At 46.9% G+C, this 24,362-nt stretch overlaps 2 protein-coding genes across 4 annotated transcripts; both read right to left on the minus strand.

The window, feature by feature from the left end:
* Positions 1–354: 354 nt before the first annotated feature.
* LOC121812009 (E3 ubiquitin-protein ligase CHIP-like) lies at positions 355–3,841 on the minus strand. Of its 3 annotated transcripts, none has more exons than XM_042212912.1 (8): positions 3,667–3,841; positions 2,881–3,091; positions 2,537–2,735; positions 2,197–2,362; positions 2,015–2,102; positions 1,838–1,894; positions 1,628–1,744; positions 355–1,469 (listed from the first exon to the last, which is right to left on the minus strand). In XM_042212912.1, the coding sequence occupies exons 2-8, from the start codon at positions 2,998–3,000 to the stop codon at positions 1,344–1,346; spliced, it is 873 nt and encodes a 290-aa protein (XP_042068846.1). In that variant the 5' UTR covers positions 3,001–3,091; positions 3,667–3,841; the 3' UTR covers positions 355–1,343. The 3 variants fall into 3 exon arrangements, with proteins under 3 accessions (XP_042068846.1, XP_042068847.1, XP_042068845.1); XM_042212913.1 differs by having other exon boundaries at positions 3,646–3,841; XM_042212911.1 differs by lacking the exon at positions 3,667–3,841 and adding an exon at positions 3,395–3,620.
* Positions 3,842–4,003: 162 nt separating this feature from the next.
* Positions 4,004–24,130, minus strand: LOC102300806 (calpain-15). The gene is made up of 13 exons (XM_005947986.3): positions 23,275–24,130; positions 21,221–21,408; positions 13,992–15,042; positions 13,492–13,700; positions 13,201–13,384; positions 11,928–12,151; positions 11,709–11,834; positions 9,708–9,860; positions 9,228–9,389; positions 8,878–9,098; positions 7,967–8,112; positions 7,541–7,719; positions 4,004–7,255 (listed from the first exon to the last, which is right to left on the minus strand). Exons 2-13 carry the CDS (start codon positions 21,379–21,381, stop codon positions 7,078–7,080), a joined length of 2,994 nt encoding a protein of 997 aa, XP_005948048.1. The 5' UTR covers positions 21,382–21,408; positions 23,275–24,130; the 3' UTR covers positions 4,004–7,077.
* Positions 24,131–24,362: the final 232 nt, after the last annotated feature.

Consider the following 24,362-nt stretch of genomic DNA (forward strand, 5'->3'; position numbering starts at 1 on the left):
AAATGCAAAAAGCATGTGACAGCTGTGAAATCTCCACCCATCTGGAGCCAAAACGCTAATACAGACGCCCCGATGTGGGCGGAGTCAGTAATCATTTCCATCTTTTATATACAGTTTAACAATCTGATGCAATCGTTCTCAATGTGCCCATTTATTTTATTCATGCAAGACCTTTAATGTGTTTGGCCCCTGCAGGCCTCCGTAGCTGTCTGCTTCTCACCGGGTAAAACAAAAAGAGCTGAGGTTGAAGATGTGAGTGTTTCTGGAGCTTCTCTCATTTTGTCTTTTATTTGAGCTGGTTTTGGATTGTTTGTGGTCACTGAGCGAGACGAGCACGAATAACTGAGGCTGAAATACAAAAACACGAAAGATTTATTCACATTTATTTCTACTGAACATGGGCAGGTTGATCAGTTTTCCCGTACAGACGTCGCATCACCTGGATCTGAAAACCGTTCCCTGTGAAATCTGCTCCCACTAAACAACCGCGCAGGTTTAACTTGATTGATCTGAAGCAGAAACGATAAAATAGCAAAAACATCGAGGATGAAACGAGTGAAAACGGGCCGGCGTACAGAATACCGAGCATGGTGCGATGTCTCATGTTTGCTCAGGTGTCAGTGAATGCAGCGCTGGCCTGACAAACACCACCTTTCAGGACTTTCCAGTTTCGTCTCCTCAAACATTAAAGATCTACAGCCGAAGCGTTCGGAGCTGCGACGTGGGTGCGAACCAGTAAAACCAGAGTTTAACCTGCGATGTTTATACCTTCAGCAGCGTACAGTCATAAAGAACGGTGTCGGCTCAGCGCTCTCTCCTACGTCCTTTTTCCAGAGATCTGATTGGCTGGCGAGTGATGATTTCACACCTGTTGATCTCCTTTCTCACCTCGCGTCGCAGCCTGGGCCTCTGATTGTTGTGCAGCAGCGTGATTGTGGTCATGTGGTTCTCAGACTGCTACGCCATCAGCGCAGGGCGTCGTTTTCAGTCTGTATTTAATCAGATTAAAGCAGAAGTGGTGGGTTTTGTTTCTGTGGACACTAAAGTGGACCCACTCTGCTCATTAACTGGACTCGAGAGTGGACTTTAGCCCACTTAGCTCAGCGGTGCAAGAAAAAAAACATCTGCAGTTTAAACTTTTTGGCTCACGGGGATTAGCGCACACACCGAACGTCATGTTTAATACGAACATCCAGCACTGGAACAGGACAGGAAATAAAGAGGAGATGATTGGCCCGTTGACCTCACGCAGCAGCTGTCTTTACCTTTCATGATAAAAACTCCCAGAGTGACGGCTGCTGTGACTGGGATGTTTAAAATAAAGCTGAATTGAACAAATTGGGTCAGTAGTCCTCCACCCATCCGTTCTCCAAAATAAAAGCATCGATGACTTCCTTCATGGCCAGGTTTGGGATGAGCTGATCTTGGGTCAGCGGCGTGCGCGTCACTGGATCAAAATGTCCGACTCTCTGTGGGAACAGAACAGAGAGCCGTGCGTCCTGTCGTCATCACAATACTACAGACTTCAGTTAAACTTCATTCGCGGGTAAAATCAGGATTTGATGAGTTTTTCGTGCTGAAAATGAGTCAATGAAAGCAGGTGTGAGCGAGTTGGGGCATTTTTTACCTGCAGGTGCTCCTCGATGTCTTTGCGGTCGTAGGTGATGCCGCTGGGAGTGATGCACGGCTCCCTCATCAACTCAAAGCTGATCTTTCCACACAGGAAGTCTGGGATCTCACGCTTCTGTCAAACACCAAAACAAACTCATTTGTCCTAAACCGGCTCGTTGTACGAGGACTCGTCCGACTGAGGAAAACACGGCGGACCATCACTGACCTTCCTCTTTTCATCGACCTGACAGAACAGCTCCTCCAGGTCCGACAGGTATTTGTCCTGCAGATAAATAAATAATATAAATCAGAATTTGTTTGCTGGCAGCATTTCAGCTTTAATGTTTTGCACTATCAGGACGCTCCTGATGTCACTGAGGAGAATTTCACAATAAAAGCCTACGTGTTTGGTGTGGATCTCGTTGAGACGCTGACGGACTCTGCTGTCGTCGGATTTTTCCTCTTGCTTCTGTCTGCAGCGTTCCAGTTCTCTGAGGATCAGACCACACAGACAGACACACTTTACTCCAGGAGCCCTCGTTACAGCGACCAAACGGTCGACGGCTCGTTTCTCTCGGGCCCTGCCTCTTTTTCTCGGCGTGGATGAGTTTGGTGAGATAGGCCTGCAGCTCGCTCTCCTGGTTGATCCTCCTCTCCTCCATACTGTTCCAGCGCTTCTTCTTAGCGATGCGCAGCGCGCTGGGGATGTCGTCGCCAAAGTTCAGCCGCTGCTCTTTTGCCAGATTATAAGCTGGAGAAGGAAACAAAGAGGTTTTTTAATGCAGTGCTGCCTGAGGGCCGCAGATTCTCAGAATTTGCTGAGACTGCAGATAATGAGAGGAGCATTACTGTAAAACTGTTCCACTGTTTGCAGACTCGCTTTCTTCATTTCTGAAAAAGAAGCAGGCGTGTTCTAAATCCCTACCTTTCTGCAGGTTGCCGATGGCCTCGTCGTAGTTTTCCATCTCCAGGTGACACTGTCCCATGAAGAAATGTGCTTTGACCGACTGGCTGTCGAGCTCCAGAGCCTGCCTGCAGTCTGCCAGAGCTTTGTCGTACTGCTGCAGCTTCACGTAGCACAGCGCTCTGTTGGTGTAGTACGCCGGGATGGAGGGACTGTGGCTCTGATGGAGAACAGACACACGGAGGAGGCGGCACTGATCAGACTGATTCCTCGGTTTCTCAGAGAAAATCATGGAAGTCGGGAAAAGTGTGTTTATATGAGTAGAGGGAGGAAGGCGAGCACGCTCCCCATCGCCCGACCCTTACTATGGCTTTGGTGTAGCAGGCTGCGGCCTCCAGGTATTTGCGGCTCAGGAACAGACGGTTTCCCTGCTCCTTCAACTCCTGAGCCGACACCGAGGCATCCTTCTCCGGACTTTCGGACATTTTGTCACCCGAGCCGGCTGCACCACCAGCAGCTGCTGCTTTGCTTTGCTTCCCTATCCTGACACTGGGATCCAACAGGAGGAAGAGGAAACTGGAGGGGAAAGATCCAGAGAGTGAGTCAGTGTGAGAGGATGTTTGGTACCTTTACCTGGCAGGAGCTAGATCCTAATGAACAGCATCCTGTCCTGACTGGACGATGAGATCAGACTTTGCTTACACAATCAGGATATTATTGACTAGATGCAACAATGCTGTACCTTTGATTACTGAGTTTGTGCAGGTAAACAACTGTGCACAGGCAAACAAAATTACACCTGTAATCCTACCATGTCAGTTTGAGTGCATTTATTAGTTCTTACTGCGCATCACCACAGACACTGAAAACATGACTAACCCGTTTTTCACGGAGCTCTGAGCTCTCACCGCCCACACCATACAGGAGGAAATGCTAATGTGAAGCTAGCCCTAGCATGCTAATGTTTCTTTCCCTCTTTTTCTGACCTGGTTCTTCAGAGCTTTGGTCTCCAGCCACGTTGTTTAATTAAAACGGGGCTATGAAGCTAATCAACGAAGTCTGCTATCAGCCAGCACAGCTAGCTGTAGCAGATGCGACACACACACACCCAGCGCTAGCTAAAAGCGTACCTGAGCGTCACGGCTACACACCTGAGGAGGCTGAAAACCACCTGGACCTCGAAGGGCTCACGCTTCCTCTGTGACGTGTAAATATGCCGTTTTTATATCAAATAAAACGCCAAGATAAAGCTCACAGCTACGAGCTGCCAACAGATGTTTTGGTTTGGAGCGTGATGAGAAACGCGTCATCACGTCCGGAAGTGGGTTTTGGGACAGAAAATACCTTAAAATATTTCGCATTTTAATAATTTTTCTCTCTGAAAGTAATTTATTGATATATTTAGGGACAGTAATGAGTACGTGACAAACAAAACAACTCGGCGCCGTTTATTCTGCAAATATGTCAATAAATAAATGTTTAAAATTATTAACAAAACTCACATTACAGCCGTGGTGTACTAGGGGCGGGAATCGGAACGCTGCCAAACTCGCCTTCGAATCACTCGAGTTTTAAGATTTGTTCATCATCAAAGTAATTCAGTGACACATGTCAGTACGTCAAATGGTGCATATAAAGAAGAACCTCCTCATAACTAATTCGGTCTTGTTAATTCTACAAATATGTAAAAATAAAGGTTACAATACGTGTTAAAGCCATAACGTGCTGATTATGGGTTCTCAGTCCCGTTTTAAGATTACTTAGGGACAGAAATAATCGATTAAGCTCTACATTAATGCATATATAAGAAGAAGAAGTGGCTCATAACGTATTCGGCACATTTAGTTTTAAATATATATTGATAAATAAGGGTTAAAAAATAAAATCAAAGTGATTGTACAGCAAAGATGTACTAGGAAGAGTTGATCCAGAACTTTCCTGGGAATCAGTGGATTTTAAAATATTGTGGTGTCAAAGGTGATACAGTGATGGGTGTTAGTGCACTCACGAATTATAGAAAAGAACTCTAGATAATTCTGTGTATTTAATTCTCCACACTGTAAAGGGCCATGCAACCGTTTATTGTGAAATACTGCATTAAAAGACTTTTCTGCTGATTGCGTCTCAAAAAATGAAAAAACGAAGATGTGAAAACTTTCAAATGTTTATTTCCTTCAGTTCACCCGCATATTTTTTTCTATTGTTATTTACATTCATACTGCTATGCATACAGTATATAAACTTTATATTAAAGTAGCTACTGAGCGAACAGAATACGGAGTAAAAGTCAACCTGAACGTTTAAAAAGCTTCAGTGTAACACTAACCACATCAGAATGCATACACGTCTATTTTCACCCTGCTATCAGAGAAGAGAAGCTGCAGATAAAGAGCTCGACTTGTTTTTCTGAAGCATAAAGACAGCTTTCAAACATTTGCATAGTTTTCATTCTGTCAACACGATGGTAGTTTTAAATCCACGAGAATAAAACTGTTTCCTACACGTCCTTCAAAATAAAAGAGACTCCAGCATACAGTTGATAAAGTGCTAATGCTTCACACAGCAGCTCTGCGCTGTGACTCTAAAACACAACATTCAAACATCACGCGGACACCACGTCATCTCCACGGCTGCCCTCCAATCACGTGTCAGTGGTTGCAGCAAAGACAGCGTGGACCTGAACATGCTCTGATGTGACGGATAAAGTGCATCTTGTGATTTCTGCTCTAAATGTGGTGTTTCTGGGGGGGGGTGCGGCTCCGGGTTCACTTCTCTGCGGCTCCCAAGGCAGAAGTCAAAGTGTTAACAGACACCTGAGCTGGGAGACACCTGCAGGTCCAGCTCATCCAATCAGAGTTGGGCAAAAAAAACCAAAAAAACAAAAAACAAAAACGTGTTACTTTAGACTAAATTCAAAATTTAATTTAAACTCTGTGCAACTATGAGGTCAGAGCAGATGAAACTGGTTCTGCTGGACGTTTCTTCCTGCTAAAAGGGAGTTTTTCCTTCCCACTGTCGCCAAAGTCCTTGCTCATTTGATTGTTGGGGTTTTCTCTGTATTATTGTAGAGTCTCTAGCTTACAATACAAATACCTGGGGTGGCTGTTGTTGTTTGGTGTTATGTAGATAAAACTGAAACCAAATTTCTGACCTTCACTTTCAGATGTTAGGCAGGATTCACACGGAGGTGTTTCGAGCTTCACCTGGTGTCAGCCAATCAAGTCATGCTTATACAAATACTCCAGTGCTGCCACTAGCCAATGAAATCACAATATGGAAATCCTGAGGGAGTAGCATCAAAATGTTGGAGTCAAAGCAGAGAGCAATCAGGAGCTCCACCTTCAAGTGTTGGAGCAGCGTGCAGGTGTGAATCCCACCTTACAGGTGAACATTCACAGGTTGATCGTGACCGCTTGCTCACAAACGTAGTGTCAGTTTGTAGTGATAAAAAGGGAAGGTATTAAATAGCATTTCACACTGAGACGATTTCCTGCAATAATCCAGAAGAAGAAGAAGAAAAGGTTACAGCGTGCTTTTATGTTGAAGGAGCTGCAACGGCACTAACTTCCAGACTGGCTTAAAAGAAGAAGCTTCATCCCTGCAGACGGGAACAGCACAGCTGACAGACACTAAGTGCTGCCCCTCTGCAGGCTTACAGAAGCTGGCCAATGAGAAACAAAACGGCTGTAAAGGCAGTTGGGCCTTGAAGGGACAGAAACTCAAACGGCTGCACGAAAAGTCAGCAGCAGATAAAGAAGGTCCAAGATTAAAACTATGGAGGCAGAAATGAGCAGGAGACTTTTAAAGATCTGTGAAGAGACAATGCTTCAACCTCTGAAATAATAAATAACACAGATCGATCGGACAGGCTACAGAAACTCCCACTGAAGTCAGGAGGTACACCTGCTCCTCAGGCCTGTGGTTCATCCCTGGCTGCTCCAGATGTGAAGCTACGTAAATATTTAAAAGTAAAGAATAAAAAAACAAGTCTGTGGATGAATGATTGCAATTAGTCTGTAGAGTAAAGAGTAAATACTCATCCTTTTACCAAATGTGAACCAGCCAATGGGAGGGCTGCTTCCATTTCAAACCAACAGATGGGATTAACAGCAACATGATGTCTGAACCTTTGGAACATCTGTTCCACATCTGTAAGAAAGAGAAACTGAATTATTGAGCTCGTCCGCGCTCTGACGAGCCGTCACGTCGCTGTGTGACGCGTCCCCATCTCTGTTCGTGTCATCCAATCAGACGTGGCGTTTTATTCTGGTGATGACAGATGATGTGTGAACTCTGGTCCTTAAACAGTTCGTAGAAAATGAATTTCATCTTAATTAAATTCAGTTTAAAGTAATCTCAGACTGGTTTAAACTTAGATTTAAGGAGAATTAAAGTGTTTTCTGATGTTAACCCTGTTTTCTTTCAGCCTCACTTTGATAACTTCTGCCGATGAGGAGCTCTGACTCTAACAGACTCGGTGTCCGTGGGAAATAACCCTGTTCTCTATCAAGGCAGCGGTCCGATGAGTTCCTGTGTCCATCGAGACGCTTCCTCCCGGTTCGTCATAGCGGCCGAGGCCGGTGCAGACCTGCGGTCTCGGGGCTCAGAGCCGGACTGTGCGTCGCCTTCGAGGGGCTCCAGTTCCCCAGAGAGGCCTGGACGGCCTTCCGGTGAGCCAGTCTGTGCGTGATGGAGAATCCAGCGTTCCCCTCCAGCTGAGACAAAACCACAAGCACCTGTCTGAGAGACAAACACAGGCCGAGTCACAGGTGTACAAACATGCTCCGCCCCTTTAATTTCTCAGAGCGAGGAAATCAAATATTAACACATAATTGAGTTGTGACTATTTCCCGATAGAGTCAGATCCACAGGTTTGTGGACGGTGGCGCGTGTCTCGGTGCGTCCCACTACAAACAGGTCTCAGCTGGGATTTAAGTGTGTATGAAGTACAGCGGCGTTTTGAAAGTTGTGCTGAAATGTCGCGGCGTTCCCGGGTGGGAGCGTGAGGCTCGGCGTGCGGCGCACCTGTGCAGAGGAGGGATGCTGTCGATGGTCTTCAGGCTGCTGCGCGTCGACACCACGTTGAAGCTGTCGCTGCAGTCGCAGGACACGTGCAGGTGATGCCTCGGGTGCCTGTTCTCCACCATGACGATAAGCCCCGCCCAGCCGTGGGTCAGGTAGTAACAGGTCATCCCCTCCCGACCCTGACACACAACAGTGATTCTCCATTACAGGTCAAAGTTTGAAGCAATGAAAGAGACTTCCTGTTAATGTCAGGGTGGATGTTGTTTAATGATGAATGAAGTCGATTTGAAATTGTTAGCGATGAAATGAAGACGAGAGATTTAAGAGCTCATAAATACTGAATGAACTACACACGTCTGAATGAGTTTCAGTCTTTGAGGACGTCAGAGGTGACAAACATGTTTCAAAGCTCTCAGACGCTCTCACCTCGTGCCGCTCGCCTTTGGTTTCTGCCAGCTGGATGATGGCGTCGGCGATGGTGGTGCTGGAGGCCGTCACTTGCTCCACCATCACCAGTCTGGAGCTGTAGACCGCCAGCACGTAGCCAGGCGCCTCCGACCTGCCGCAGCTCACTGAAACAGCACAACAGCAGCTCACTGACGACGGTGTAACGCCTGCTGCGACGCCTCAGGTACACCTGAGTCAGTTTCCCTCTGAGTCAGTTTCCCCCTGAGTCAGTTTCCCCCTGAGTCAGTTTCCCTCTGAGTCAGTTTCCCTCTAGTCAGTTTCCCTCTGAGTCAGTTTCCCCCTGAGTCAAGTTTCCCCTTGAGTCAGTTTCTCCTCTGAGTCAGTTTTCCCCCTGAGTCAGTTTCCCTCTGAGTCGTTTCCCCCTGAGTCAGTTTCCCTCGAGTCATTCCCCTGAGTCAGTTTCACCTGAGTCAAGTTTCCCTCTGACCTCTTTTGAACTCTTTAATGAGTTCATGCAGCATTTACATGGATGCTCTGCACTGAGGGGCTAAAATTCAGCTTTTTCTTGCATTTTGAGTCTTAATGACCTGATGAGTGCCATCGCCACAAAAGTTTCAGGGCTGGAAAACAGATTTAAGCTCTGCAACGAAACCAAATTCACGTCCACTCCACGGTGCAGTCTGCTTTTTGTTCAGCAGCCGAACCCCAGAACTTTAAAAAGTGCATTCTGGGTAAACTTTCAGGGCTTTAACCAGCATGTGGGGGATATGTGTCTGCTCAGAACCAGTTGAAGCTCCATTTAAACTACATTTTCTACCAGGATCATCTTCCAGCTCCGACTCCTTTGGAGTAAAAACACTTTTTAAAGAAGACATATTTTGGCAGCAAAATATAGAATCATCATGGAGATTGAGTGCTCGTGTCCTTACCTCCGCCCTCGGTGATGCAGCTGTGCCAGTGGTTAAAGGCGCAGCAGAGGACGGCATACTCGCCCGGCTCCAGCATGACATCGCAGCCCACAAACCTCCTCACCGAGCGGCGGCTGTGAGCCAGCAGGCGGCCCAGCGTCAGCGTGCCGGCGCTGTCGTAGGCGACCCGAAACACCAGCACGCACAGATCCAGCAGGTGGCTCTCTGCTGTGTCCCAGCGCCTGAAACACGGCTCTTTTATTTTACCATCTTTACTTAATCGCTGACGTTTATTTATCTTTACTATCACCTCTGTGGTGCTCAGGTGACAGCGGTGACGTTACGAAAAGCCGCACAGGTGCGCGTCCTACCTGCTGCCCTGCTGGAATAAAGCCAGCTCCATGGCCGTCCTCTCCAGCACCGTGATCGACACCACCGACACGGGGACGTCGGCGGCTCGGGGGAAAACGCCAGGGACTCGAACCTCCTGCCAGTCTGAGTGGATCTTGCAGATGTCCACGGAGTCAAAGTACCTGACAGGAGAGAACAGCGAGTCTGTCTTTGTTCAGCGTTTTGATGCTTTTCTTTACTCTGCAGGTCACCAGAGAGCCTTTAGCAGGAGAGTTAGGACGACTTTACAGTCACAGATTACACAAAGCAATGCACAAGAGGGCAGAGAGAGCAGGCGGGGTGGATGTTATTGAACACTTTATATTCTGTCATTTGTCATAAATGAACTCTTTGTTTTTCCCACTTTATATCTGAGTAAAGTTTTCTTCTGTTTTTAGGTCTTCCTGCTCAGACCGGGAATAAAACTAACGCAGACATCAAAAACACGCTGCTGCCGTCACCTGGTGAAATCCCAGAAGTCCATCCAGAACAGGCCGTCCTCGGCTCGCTGGGCGCACAGCTCCCTCTTCAGCTGCGGAGGCCAGTCTGACCAGTCGTCCGCCCAGGCTCCGGTCCAGGAGAAGCGACCCCACGGGTTCCTCAGCTGCAGTAACCTGACACACACAATGGGATTAACAGGCTCGCTAGCTTAAAGTCAGATTTGGCGAGCCTTTGTAACCTGGCTATATCACCATGGTAACTGGTGCTGAACATGTGACCTGGTCTGGAGCAGGTTATGCTCAGATATACGGTTTAAAACCAGCTGGAAGTGGCAGATTTCACTGATTCCTCCACCTGGTTTCTTCCTGTTAAAAGGGAGTTTTTCCTTCCCACTGTCACCGAGTGCTGGCTCACAGGGGGTCATAGGATTGTTGGGTCTACCTTACAATATAAAGCGCTTTGAAGGGGACTGTTGTTGTAATTTGGCGCCGTATGAATAAAATTGAATTGAACAGATTTAGTGTGTATGCAGCTCCTCGCTTAATAAAAGCTTAAAGATGCGTGAACATTTGCTCTTCATCACTGCTTCGTGCACACGGTCAGAGGCGGTTCGAAATTTTTCGAGGAGTACGATGAAGAAGATGCTGATGACTCACAGAGTGATGTGCGCTATGTGTTTCACGTCTTCTAAATGTTCACGCTGCTGGGTTAATGAGATGGGTCTGACGCCCACGGAGACATCGCAGAGCTGTTCTTTCAAACTTTTTCAAGCGTCTGCAGACTCCACCTCCAACCCCACAGAAAAACATCCGTTTGTGAGTAATCAGCCTCCCGTTCCCTCGAGGGTTTCTCTTGCAGTTCGACTCCTGCCACCTCCTCCTGCGGATCCTCCTCCCTGTAGCTCGCAGCAGTCGCCGCTGTAGGTTTGAGGAAACATCCCGTATGCGTGTGAATGATGAAGCGGTTAATGGAGTGACGCTGAGAGGAACATTTGTTCTCTGAATGTGTCCTTAAGGCAGCGCTCGTCTGCAGACCTGCTGCATTTATACTGTGGGAGTTTTGATGGATGATAAGAGCAGAGCCTCCGGGCTCAGGCTTGGAGAAAACACCCCCGCCTGTCCCACGCAGGAGCAAGTCACTCTGACTGATGGAGGCACACGACTGCAGACATCGAGTCTCTGCTGTTTGTGCAGTTCGTCTCTGCTGCTCTTATTTGTGTCTGTTCAGGATGGATGTGCGCTCGTGTGTGGTCGTGTGGCCGGGTGTTCGACTCCCTGCTGCACTTTGTTCTGCGCTCAGTTTGCTTTGCGTCTCCTTTTTGGTCTTGTGGCGTCTCTTTGTCTCCGCCCTGTGTCTTTGGTCGACTTTGTAACTGTTAACTTCAAGCAGAGACTCAGAGAGTGATGTCTTCAGCGGGTCTGTCTGACCGTCAGTGTTTGGACACAGAATGACTGTATGTGGACGAGAGGGTGGAGCTGAGTAGGCGGGGCTTCTTTGATTTGTGGTGAATTTTTCTGCATTAATTTATGTTTGAAACGTTGTTTATGGAAAAACTCCAAAACCAGGCACCAGGTTTCCAACACCATATATGGAAGGAAGTCTTTCCTGTTTTTACTGAGGGGGCCAAACGCCCATCCACCTGTCAGTCAAAGAAGCCACGCCCCTATTAACGCTAAACTCAGCTTTAATCCAATTCAAACAGGTGAGTTATAGATATTTTATCATTCAATCAGTTTGAGCATCAGGCTGTAAACTATGACTCACTGCTGGAGGATCTGCAGGTTTCTCAGCTTCTGTGTTCATGTTTTTTAAACCTCTGCTCTTAACTTTTATCTGTTACTCTTATTATTGTGCATATTTCCAGTTTCTGTTTTCTTTTAAATATATCTCTTATTTGTTGTACAGTGTCCTTGGGTGCTCTGAAAGGCGCTATTTTTAAATAAAATGTATTATTATTATTTTTACTAAACTACAATGAGATAACGAGAACGGTAACCAACGGAGCGACCTCGAAGCCTCACCTGTGGCTGTCAACGTCCCGCACATCGAGCACAGAGTACGCGTGTCGCGGACGTAAACCTAGAGACTCGTACTCCGCGTCGTCCACCTTCATGTTACCTCCACCGCAGGACGCCCCCATCAGGAACCTAACAGCAGCACGAACAGAGGCGGGGTTAACCGAGCTTAAAGAAACAGCTCCGTCCTCTCAGAGCGCTTCAACCTTCCCACAAACGTCTCACCCGGCCTCTTTGGAGCTCAGCATCTTGGCCCAGATCAGGTCCGTGTCGATGGGCTCCTCTTTGGGGTTGGTGGCACTGACCTGAAGGGCCAGCGACTCACAGGGGGCCCCGGTCAGGGTGGAGAGGCCCTCGATGGCGCGGCCGGCTTGCAAAGCAAAGTAGGAACCGTGGAGCTTGGCCAGAGCCTTTTCAATCAGAGCCACCCACAGCTGCTTCCTCTGGGCCTGGGGAGGATGGAGAGGATCAAAGCTTTAACATGATGACGAGAAGAGGAAGTGCACATATGTGCTCACAGCTAATCAGAGAACCCGAAGCCTGTTCCTGATCCTGATCTCATCATTACTGACAAAAGCAGGCTAACAGGACCTGAGAGTGGACACGTCAGGACTTCCATTAGAAACCTCCAAATTCTAAGATGCATTAAAGTATTAAAGTAATCCAGGGATAGTTTTCTTCACCTACTCCAAGAGATAAAACACCTGTTAGCTAACTGCTGCTCATTTGATGCCTGAACTCAAAATGCCGTGAAGTATGGTGTGGTGGACAGAAATTATTTTACTGCAGTCGAAACCTGTAAAAAATCTAAAGGATATTCTTCCACAGATAAAACGAACTCAGGCAGTAATAAAACGCTGCCCTCTGGTGGTGAAGCAGAATTCTGCAGCGGGCAATCACACAAAGTGCCTTTGAACAGAAATGCCTCAGATATGGAGGAATACCCATGATGCTACAGGAATCGCCTCTTCTTTTAATGTGTAATTCACTGTGTAAGGTGTAATTCAGGCCACTGGGTGGCGCCGCAGAGTACAAAGGAAGAAGAGGATAACTTAAAGATGGGAGTCTTGTTTAGCCTCCCTGTGCTCCAAGCAGGTACAGAGGATGGCTCTATCAATCCTTAAAAATGGTTCCCATCCTCTAAGGGGTGAATTTCAGCTTCTTCCCTCAGGACGGAGGTTTCTATTTCCGAGATGCAGGACAAAGCGTTATAAAAATAGCTTTGTCCCCGTTGCTGTCACTGAATTAAATAAGAACTGTTTTTGTTTTTGATTCGAGATATTAAATTACTATATATGTGCTACAGTGAGGTTTATATCTTTATTAGGTATGTGTGTTTTTTTGAAGGGATGCCAGATGCAGGTCATTTTTCTGTAGAGCAAATTTACCTTGCTTTTGGGTATAAATAAAGTTACCTTGAAAAACTCTGGACTTTTCCCCGTGTTTTGAGCTCAGACCTTTTTCCAACACCAACCACACATCACGTGAACAATTTCACCTGAGAGAAGAGGAGGTGGCCGCTCTCGTCGCACGGCAGCATGTCGTCCACCAGCACTGTCGTCCACGAGCCGTCTTTGCACAGACGCACCTGATAGGCTCCCTCTGCGCACAGCGAGCGGGTCACCATCACCTTCTCCACCAGCTCCGGCCGCTCCGCCAGAACAGCCAAGGCGCTCAGGAACCTGCTCTCCGAACACAGCCTTCCTTTAATGTGCTTAAACAATCATCCAGAAATAAATCCTGGGAATAATAATTAATAATAAACTCTGTGACAGCATAATCAGCTCACCAGCAGTTACCCAGAAGCCCCTGCAGGATGTCAGACGGACGCAGCGTGCGGAAAATGGTCCACTTCACGCCGCGGTCTCTGAAGGCGGCGCAGCTGATTTCCTGTGGACGAAGCCACTTCTTGACCCGATGCTGGACGCTGTCGTCCAACGGGAAGCCGACGGACTTTGGACCAGGAGGGAAACTGTCGTCCACAAACGTCACCGCGTTCTGGGAGAAGAAGAAGAAGACGATGATGCAATGAGATGTGCACGCCGGACACGCCCACTCCTCCATCCTCCATCTGCTGTTTAGCCTGTTTAATTTTTCTCGTTAATGTCGGAGGTTCTGGTGCAGATCCAGAGCTGAACACAGTGAAGTTCAGGCTGCTCTGCACTCTGGGTGGAGGTCGTTTTGGCTCTGAGGAAGACTGTCAGTCCACCTCCACGATAGTGAAGTAACATCAGCATAAACTCTTGTTTCTACCTTAAATTTAAAGGTGAGTGTGTGCTTTAAACGCACCTCTCTGCAGAAGCTGACGATGTTCTCCCACAGCTCTTTGGCCGTGCCCTCGTCACTCTGCCGCAGCGCCTCCACCAGCCGGCTCTCCTTCCTCCTTGGGAACAATTCTGCTTTTAGCTGCTGAGGGGTGTGGCAGGCCTGGCAGTGTTTGGACTCCAGCCGGTTTATGAGTGTGCACGCCGGACACGCCCACTCCTCCATCCTGTTCACAGCGAGCGAGAATGACATGGAGGCGTCTGATGCAGGTGACAACGGGGACATCTCTTCTTTAAGGATGCTGAGTCTCCTGCCGGCCAGCAGCTCCGGCTGGGTTGAGGGATGGGACACAGCGAGGATGGAGGGAGAAGACGTGCTCTGAGCCTGGCTGAGGCCAACATCTGGAGGGGGCACCTCTCTGCGGCTGCAGGGCACTGGATTGTTGTGGCCAGCAGGCGGCGCAGTCAGCACGGAGGAAGTGTTCGGATGCAAAGCTTCTGCATGTAAACTCTCCCCTCGGGTGGAAATCGATAGCGAGAGCGCCGCCGCTGCAGGTTCGGCCCGCCGTGCTCCATGATCCTCGCAGACGTCGGGCACGAGGAGCGCCTCGGCCGGGATCTGAGGGAGGGACAGTTTGCGGGGTCCACCGCAGGCCGAGCAGGACATAGAGGTGGGCGTGTTCTGCAGCGTGCACCTCGAGCACTCCCATGCCAGGCTGCTTTTGTCGGCGTCTCCGGGCTGCTTCCTGCTCTGGGGTCGGCACGTCTCCGTCCAGGACATCCTGAGGGGGCCGGAGCAGCTGCTGGAGCGCTGAGGCCGGGGCTGGGCTTCCGCGGACGCCCTGGCGTAGCCGCAGAGGTTGCAGGCCAGGCTGTCAGGGGAGTTCGCCAGTGTGCAGCGTGGGCACGCCCAACCGTCGTCCTCTCTGCTTGCTCCGGGCCACATCCACCGGGCATCGGGTCCCTGCCGAGGAGCTTCACAGATGGAGCAGCGGGGGGCGCCGGCGGCGTTGAGGAAAGTGCAGCAGCCGCACGCCCACTGACTCCTCTGGATGGGCATCGATCCAGAGGAGAAACTACAGAGAGAAACAGAGTCATGTGATCAAACGGGAGGACATTAACGTCAGAACCTGACCGATGTAAGATTATTGAGACCGATATCGATATCAAAATCCATTTATGATGATTTACCAATATAGTATAAAAATTTAGCTAAAAAATAATCGTGTTTCATTGCTACAACAAGTCATGAATTACTTGTTGACTCCTTTTTTGAGGCATTCTAAACAAAAAAGTTGCAGAGCGCCCTCTGGTGGACAAACTATGCAACATCAACACTAATAAGACGTTTGAAGAGTGTTTCTATTGTCTCTTCTTTACTCTTATTTATCAGCCGTTACAAATGCAGATTTGTTATATCGGCAAAAAGCTAATATCGATCAACATATGAGTCGGACTAATATATATTAATATATATTATTCCTACAAATAAAATCCATCAGCAAACACCAGTTGTTAAAAATAGATATTGGTCAAAGCGTCTCCTGGGTGGATGATGTTTCGTCATCTTTGGGTCCTCATCCTCTCCAGCTTTTTTCAGCAGTATTCATATGCAGCGCGTCTTTAACTGACAATACAATGCGCTGTAAGAAAAAAAAAAAAGCATAATTGCACCCAAAAAAATCTGCGAAACAGCGAGGCCGCGAAAGGTGAACCGCATTATAGCGAGGGAACACTGTATCACAATTTACTTATTTATTTCCTCTTATTTAGTTAAGTTTAGTTTAATTTTGAATATTAATCTTTGCACTCCCTGCCCTCCATATTGGATTATTTTGAATCTAGAGATCAAGAATTAAATGAACAGCTTGAAATAAGCAGAGTAGCTGATCACTCTCAGAGATTTTCTTCATTGAGATAAGAACGATGTCTGGAAATGTTAGATAAACTTTGCCGTGTTTTTCATGACACTGGTGAAAATTTCCACCGTGAGTATCTGCTAAAAGCAAACCACAGCCACAGCTTCAGTGTGTTTATCTGTGAAAGCCCGAGAGACGAAAATGGAAGAAAAATCCTGAAAATATGAGAAGAAATCCAAATATAAACGAGTGAGTGAATAACAGTTTCCTTTGCTGTGCTGGAGGGAAAATATTAAAATGCACGAATATGCAAATGAAACAACAAAATCTGCTCTTCCACTTTTGCCTCCCTGACGCCGGCTTCATCGCGAGCAGGCTGCTCAGCGTCTTTGTGAATATAGAATAAAAACACGGTTCTAATCTCAGATTCATGCTCGGCTGTAAAGCAGACCCAGATAATCTGCACCCTGGTGTCCAGGGAGGAACGAGACCTCGGGAGCCAGCGTCACAGCCGTGTTCAGGCTGGCCCACATTTTCTGGCTGCACTTTTCTAAGTAGTTTGGCATGAAGCCTGAAACTTCCAGCACAGCTGACCTGAAGGATTTACTGCAGAACAAGCTGTCTGTAAGAGGCAGGTGACGGCTGCTGCACGCCGCGCTCGGGACAAAACACACTTTTAATCAACAACCGGCCTTCGTGAGAACCTCTGCTGTTTGTGTGCTTGAGAAACAAGCTGCTCGTTACCCACGCAGAAGGCTGTGCAATACAGAAAACCCCGAGTTATTTTTACTGACAAGATATAAACATGATAACTTTCTAAGGTCATAAAAGTTGGAGGTGCTCATTTTCTGCAGATCCCCTGTGCGTTCATCGGCCCATATTTCCATGCAGATAAATGCTGTATGCTCATTCATTCAACTCAATTTAAACCAAATCAGATGGAAGTAGTCCCAAAACAGCTGCTGCACAAAGTGACGGATGGATCCAATTTCCTGGAAATGTTTCTCATAATCCGGACACAATGAGAGCCTTTTAGCTGCAAATTACAGCGGCTGAAAAAGGAACCGACGCAGGGAAACGGCCTGCAACCTGTGAAGGCTGCAGTTCCACTGACGTCCACTGGGGACTGCAGAAGTGAGTCACCCACTCAGGTTTTGAGAAGTTTTGTTGGATGTGATCAAATGAACGGCCCGGAGAGCTGTCAGCAACCACCCTCGATGCCAGCACACTGCTGCGGCTGTAGTTGGAACTCGTCTGCAAACAGCCTCCTGCTGCTCTTTGAGCTGCACTGAACAGCTAACTGCGAGTCACTTGGCTAGCAGTTAGCAAATATTTGCAGACAAATGCGAAAAACTACCGTAACCATGACGACCAAAGCAATCAACACAAAGCTTTTGGTGCAGCATCTTCTCATGACATTGTTTGAGAAACGCTAAAATTTTGCATCAGGAATAAAAATGTTTACAGCCAGAAACACAAACTGATTGGTCTCTGTCGATCATTTCCTCCTTCATAACACCTGATTTTATAACTCACCTGTTTCAACTGTATTAAGGCTTAAAGTTTATACTGTTAGGGGCGTGGCCTCTGTGACTGACAGGTGGATGGTGACCAGTGTTAGGAAGGTTACTTTTCAAATGTATCCCACTACAGATTACAGATTACATGCCCCAAAATGTAGTTTGTAACGTATTCCGTTACGTTACTCAATGAGAGTAACGTATTCTGAATACTTTGGATTACTTAATATATTATCATGCTGTTTACAACTACATGAATCAACTATTGCTGTGATTTATTACTGTTACTGACGGTTACAGATGTTTAAATCTTAATATAAATGAGTAACAGTAGGTGGACATTAGGTAAGGCTGCACTTTTTGCAGCGATCTCGTATAGAAAACTATTCCTCGCGTATATAAAACAGGTCCGCGGCTCCGAACCGTAGTAAAGGGACCTCTGGCTGATACGTTCGGGTTCGTGTCGGCTCGTAGCTGAAAACTAGCTTTACTTTGTTGTCTGGGTCGACTTTGCTAGCAGAGACAGAGAGAGGCGTTGAAAGACTGCTGCAACAGAGCTTATTGTTTCAGAGGAAACACGAACACGGTGTACAGTCGAGTCTTAACAGCTTACTTACAGCTGGGCTCGTCAGGCTCTCTGTTGGCTGCAGTGGTTATTATTATATTTACATGCTTCCAGCTCCCGTTTCTGCTCGGTGACAGCTCCGACTTTTCCTTTTTCTCCCTCCTCGCTCACAGACACATCACGGGTCCATTCTCCCTGCAGCACGGACTACACTGCCCATCAGGCTGCGTGCTTTAGGGCGATGCCTGTAACACTCTGCTATTGCCTTCATATTAAATCATTTTTTGAATAATAATTAAAAAAATATTTAAATAAATATTTTTTCACATCATTATGCGGCTGCAAGTAGAGGTGACGTGGGCCGTGAGACTGAGACACAGACATTAGAGCCTCTTAATGCGTGTTTGTCTGTGTTTCCACCGGCGTGGAATCACCAAAATAGAGAGGGTTAGCCGAACATATGAAACAGGAGAAGACCGCCGTGTAATCCATTTATTTAAACAAAGTAACTGTATTCTGAATATCACCTTTTTCAACTGTAACAGAATACAGTTACTCATATTTTAAATACGTAACGCTGGTACACGTACTCCGTTACTCCCCGACACTGATGGTGACACAGGCGGCTGTAGCTGCTAGCTGTCTGCTAGCTTCACCTGAACTGGACCTGTTTGTGCTGTTGGAGCCTTTTTAATGACATCATATGTCTGCTGTGGGGTTACTGTAGTAACAGAAGGCGGAGCTGCAGATATGATGAAATTCTGCAGCAGTCTAACTTCTGCTCTTCACTTCTATTTAATTTAATTTTTACTTCTCTTATTGACTTTATTTTGGCGCCTTATTAACTCCTGTACTCTGCTATTGATCTTAAATAATTTCATTTCATTTTTCTTAAATGATTTAAGAAAACTGATTTCATTTCATTCAATAAGGAGGAGAAACACTGAAGGTGCAGGCAGCTCTAAACCTGAATCAGATTGTTTTGTGGATCATGGAACAACCTGCTGAGATCTGGACTTCCTGCAGCTCTAAGGAGGCGATTCCTCGGAGAACCCTGGAACTTCTTCTGTTCTGCTGTGTGTGCTTCCAGATGCCACGGCCGGCCTCTTTTCCTTCTCCTCCACATCTATGAAAGGTATTTTGATCTCTGTGGATCAGACGGGGAGTGCAGTGGCCTGCTGAGCTGAATTCCCAGCGGAAAGCTTGAGTGGGCTTCTTCAGACCAGCTCTTCCACCGGGGATTTCCCCATCAGCGCTCCATTTCCTGTCAGCGAGTAACTCGACTCCCGGCCGAGGCTCCCGAAGGCTAAGGTGACTCACAGTGAGCCGCGCGCCGGCGGTTTATTCGACATAAATGCAGTAATAATTAATAAGGAAGGCTGCGGTTTGATTCATATCGAACGATTCATGAAATATTCACGGTGACGTCTAAACGACGGACATAGATTCAGCCTTACTATAGTCGCTCATTAACAAAACCAGCTGGGAGAGCTGTGGTGGTGCTGGATCCAGCTGTTCTGGTCACGCCGGGTTTGAAGATGTTTTTCTCCTTTGTTCTCGTCTCCTGTGCTTCTCTGTTTGTTTCCTGAAGCTGTGTGTCGGTGCTTGTGTACGTACTCTCAGTGTCTGGATGGTATGAGTGTGTTTATTGCATGTGCTGCAGGAGAAGCTGGATAATTTAGCGGGGAGAAAATAGACCTCGGTGAGCGGGAATCAATCTCAGAGGATAAAACAATTTAGGTTTTAGCCCCCACACATGCAGCATCAATGATCCAGCTGAACTCAAATAACATGACTTCATTTTTTCTCAGTTCCTAATTAAACAGTAATCAGCTTTTAGCGTTCTGCTAATCTGTGCTGATTGGTCGGTTAACGGTTCAGGATGGTGCTCGCTGCAGCTAAAGCCCAGCAGAAGCAGCTGACTGAGGTGGTTGGAGGTGACGCTACGAACTCTCTGCAGTCTCTTCGCTTCATGCCCCAAATCAAAGTGGAAGATGCCGTCAAGCAGCGTGTGGCATCTTACTACAGCAGAAACCTCTGAGAAATCTAAAAACTCAACTATTTCGAACTTCTTGAACTCTTCTATCAACAGCATGATGAAAATTTGCTAGGACAGAGATTGGTTTATTCTGGAGGAGCGTAAGAGCGCCCCCTGTGCAACAGGAAGTTCTTCAGTCTGGACTGCTGCACGCCTTTGATCTTAATGTTCATCTTCCAGACTCCATCTCTGTGACATCGAAGCCTTGAGCTGAGCGTTTTATGGGTTTGACTCCCAACACAGACGACGCTTTGCCCATCTGTCCTATTCCCCTCGCGCCGCCTCGCGTCTCCGCTTTGCTTCCTGTGGTTTTCCTCCCTTGTTTTTGCTTCTTTGGATTCAAACTTCCAGATTGCATCCCAGACATTTCAACATTGTTGAAAGGTTTGGTGACTTTGAGGTCGAGATCAGAAATATACATCGGATAGTTCCAGCTGGTTAGTAATGATTGTGATCAGACGGCCACACAGCGTCAACTCTGTGGCCCGTTTCCTTTTTAAACCACTTAAACCTAAATTCTGTTTAACGTGTTTCTTTGGCGAGCATCTGAACACAGCATGTTAAACCCTGTGCTGGGAACTGACGGTTACCTCAGAAGGACAATTTTCACTTTTCTGAAGATCGATTTATCTTATTTTTCCCCAGAAACAATAAAATGATTCTTCTTCGGTCTGTAAAACTCAAATCTTCAACTTTAGATTTGGCCCTATTTCCAAGCTCGGGTCTGGACATCGAGTAAAGCTGATGGTTACTGAACACCTGGAGGGTTACAGACATTGTTAGCAGGTCTGATAACCTTTAGCTCACCATCGGCCAGTTTAAAGGGCGGCACCTGCGCTCCGACTCTGGGCTTACAGCTCATATTCAGGGCTCTTCATGTCGGCTTTGCACTTTAACCCCCTAACCCTGCACCCCCAGCTGCAGGAACTAAATGCTTGTAAGAGACTAAATCTGCTCTGCTCATTAGCATGTGGTTAAAATGCAGCCTAGCAAAGATGCGTGTTTGCCGACAGCCTGGAGGATGAGGAGAGGTTAAATCTGCCTCTTCTGGTTTCTGCAGGTCTCTGTGGAGCAGCACAGCGCTGATTATCTGCAGCTCTGGTTCCCAGCAAACCGGCAGGCACAAACAAACCTGCTCGCTGATAAAAAATCAGAGCAGAAGTGGGACCGCTGCAGAGGATATTACACTGCAGATATTACAAACTGAAAAAGAGCCACGGTCTCGTTCTCATCTCATCGTTACGTCTTGGCCACGCCCCCTTCCTGTCTCACCTGCGCTCCCTGTGCCGGCCCGGTCTGGGAAGCTGCCGAGGGAGGAATGTGCTTTGGCTGCTCCTCAGGCATCCCATGATGGGAGAGGGAGGCAGAGCTGCACCCCGGGGCGCCGCATCGTCCTCCGCCTCGTCAGCGAGGGAGGAGGAGGAGCTTCCCATGATGCCGCTGGCTCAGGTGGAAGTGCCCTGATGAAAGAGAGGGGGAGGCAGAGGGGGCATGAGCATGCACAGAGGACAGTAACACAAACACAGTGCTGCTGCTGCTTTCACTGACTGTCTCGTCTCTGCTAACGTGCACGAGCTCCTCCACGTCTTCAGGCTTCTTCTTCCTTTGGTTTGCTGGGACTGAAGCGTTAACCCGGCCGATCGCACTGCTGATGGGATTCTGTGCGTCACTTCTGACCAGTGTCACAAAACTTTAAGTGTCTCCATTCAGCTCATTCATCTTTTTATTGTTGGGCTTTACAGCAGCTTTGCATGAAACACAGAGCAAAATAATCCTTCTTTATCTCGCACCGCAGCCCTCGGTTCATCCTGTCTGAAAGGAGGCGCTTAAGCCCCTCCCCCTTTAAGACATCTTTATTCTGATTGGTTGTTCATCATTAAAAAAAAGGTTTAAACAGCAGGTGGGTCAGAATATGTGCTCTCTATGACATCATACAGATCCAAGAGTAGAGAAAGCTGCGATAAACTGAGCGTTCAGAGCAGGCTGGAGTTCCTGTGCATACATTTTGGTTCTAAACTCTTTTCTGAGTGACTTCAGAAAGAAATTATATTTGCAAAGTCTGAATGACTCTGCAGCGGACTTAAAAGCCACGTTTGATTGATGCAGATCCATCCTTATAAACCTAATCATTCACCACTTCCACCATTAAGAGAAAGATTATCCCAGAGAGAAAATCACATTTAGCTTCATTCACAAATAGCAACGAGTCATTAGCCTCCCTCCCTTACTTACTGAGCATAAGTGGACAGACGCCGGCTGAGCATGTAAAGGAGGGATGAAGTAATTACCGTTTCTTTGTTTTACTGTGAGGTTTTGGTCGCGCTGAAAATAAAAGATGGAAAAAGTGCTGAAGCTTTCTAATCGTGCATTATTTGTAACGGCCAGCAGGTGGCAGCTCCTCTTGTTGTAACGATGAGTTTGAATAAAGTTGTTGATTTATGACCTCAGTAAGCACGTCAGGCTGAGTTTGTGCTGGAAAGTTTAAGTACCTTTGCATGATTCACAGTTCTTCTGTTTGAAACAAGATTTAGCCCCACCCCTTTTAGGGCAACTGCAACATTTAAAGAGGTGGTGGGTGGAGCTTTTGTCTGCTCTCTGACATCATGCAGATCCAAAAGTTCAAAAAACTCTGTGAAACTGGTTGTTTGGAGCCGTCTGAAGACTACGTTACGTACACTGATCTTATATATCCACGTATGATATTTATGATAAGATAAATGTGTAATACATGAAAAATTCAATAATGGGTGATGTTATGATTATTATTAACTATTAAGAGATTTTTAAACTAAATCACTTTTATCCTCATACTTCAGTTTTAAACCAGAGGAGGATTATATGAAATGTTAATCAGCAGCTTCATCTTCATCAGACTCATCAGTGTGTCTCTGGCTCCAGCTGCTCCTGCTCGCTCCACAGTTGTGTCCTTGAACAAGGACTTCAGATACGATCAGGAGCTCCAGATGCTCCTGATCGGAACGCTGACTGAGAGTCTGCTGCACGCTTTTCTACCAAAATCCTCCGATTTTATTCCCAGAAGAGAAAGCTTTGCTCTCAAACTGTCTCTCTCCTCCTTGGTGTTTATGACTAAATGATAAAGATACGCTCCGAGCGTTAAAGCCGCAGATGTCTGCTGTTAAATGAAGTGATCAGAGACAGTTTGCTGTGCCTCCCTCTGTCCCTCACTGCAGAGGCTTCCCTGCTGATACCTGAAGTTCACATGCAGACTTTAGGTAACCTGGTGTACCTGCAGTACAGCTGGTGGCTGGCTGAGAGACTGCAGGCATGGAAACAAAGAGCAGCCCGGAGGAGAGCTGCAGACTCACCGCGAAGAGGATGCCCGCTGCCGCCGCTGCTGCACCGAGGAGGACACGGATCTGTGGCTGCCAGCTGCCGGAGACCTCCATGCATCCTCTGTCATTCACACAGCGATGTGCACAGTCACCATCGAGCTCCTCGCGGTCCCCACCGTCAAGCTGCGGGGAGGAAGAACCACTTCCTCTCCGCACCTTCAAAATAAAATCCCTATAAAGCAAGAAGAAGATTACTAAACCCCGAGAGGAGGCTGAACGTAGGAATCTGCGAAGGAAGCCACGTTAAGGCCTCATTCCACACGTCATCTGATTTATCACTGAACAGAAATGAACTGTACCTCAGTGCAATGACAAGAAAGATTCATCCTGGTTTCCGGGACCGCCCAGAACATTTCAGTGCCTGTGTCACCATCCACCTGTCAGTCGCAGCGGCCACGCCCCTAACAATGCAATCATCTTGTATATCAGACTGTAAACGTGTAGTTCTGCTGTAAAGTTTTAACACTGGAGTCTATGGGGACTGACTCATTGCTGGAGCCTCTAGTGGACGTAGGAGAAACTGCAGGTTTGGTGCTTCACGTTACTGCTTGGTTATAACTCTCAGTAATCAGGAATTTATATGTTTTGTATATTTACAAGAAAAACATGCTGTTAAAAAATAATGGGATGAATGAATATTTTCTTTTTTCTGAGGTACAGCGTGCTAATATTATTATTTTTGCCCCTGTTACAACTCTTTTTCGTTCAGTTGAATATTACATTTGTGTCCTATAAAGTAAAAACAATGTAAATGATCATTACTTGGAAAGACAGATTTTACTTGCAGTGCTTTAGTGGACCGTCTCCCTTCAAACTCTTTCTAATAAGTAAAAGTGACGTCACTGCACGATTTAAGCGTCTGTGATCTGTCTGAGCTTTAAATGGGTTGATAGAAATATTTTACTTGTGAGTCAGTAACTGAATGATAATGGTCAATTATTTTCTTATAAGGAATTTTTGTCTGTTTATGATTTTCCTGTCACTCCAAAAGAATACGCTGTAGTTTTTGATGCAATTCCAGATGGGGTGAGAAGGTTACTGGTGTCTGCTCCTAAAGGTAG

The sequence above is a fragment of the Haplochromis burtoni genome, unplaced genomic scaffold, assembly GCF_018398535.1.
Source record: "Haplochromis burtoni strain Fernald_Lab_line unplaced genomic scaffold, NCSU_Asbu1 Contig_400, whole genome shotgun sequence".
In the NCBI taxonomy this organism is placed as follows: domain Eukaryota; kingdom Metazoa; phylum Chordata; class Actinopteri; order Cichliformes; family Cichlidae; genus Haplochromis; species Haplochromis burtoni.

Coding starts and splice junctions, on each gene's coding strand:
- LOC121812009 (XM_042212911.1), bottom strand. CDS start 3,435: ATGGTGTGGGCGGTGAGAGCTCAGAGCTCCGTGAAAAACGG. Junction 3,092..3,394: donor CAGAGCTCCGTGAAAAACGG/GTTAGTCATGTT, acceptor TTTCCCCTCCAG/TTTCCTCTTCCTCCTGTTGG. Junction 2,363..2,536: donor CATCGGCAACCTGCAGAAAG/GTAGGGATTTAG, acceptor TTCCTTCTCCAG/CTTATAATCTGGCAAAAGAG.
- LOC102300806 (XM_005947986.3), bottom strand. CDS start 21,381: ATGGGAAGCTCCTCCTCCTCCCTCGCTGACGAGGCGGAGGACGATGCG. Junction 12,152..13,200: donor GCCACCTCCTCTTCTCTCAG/GTGAAATTGTTC, acceptor CATCCTCCCCAG/GCCCAGAGGAAGCAGCTGTG. Junction 9,390..9,707: donor GACTTCTGGGATTTCACCAG/GTGACGGCAGCA, acceptor CTCTCCTGTCAG/GTACTTTGACTCCGTGGACA.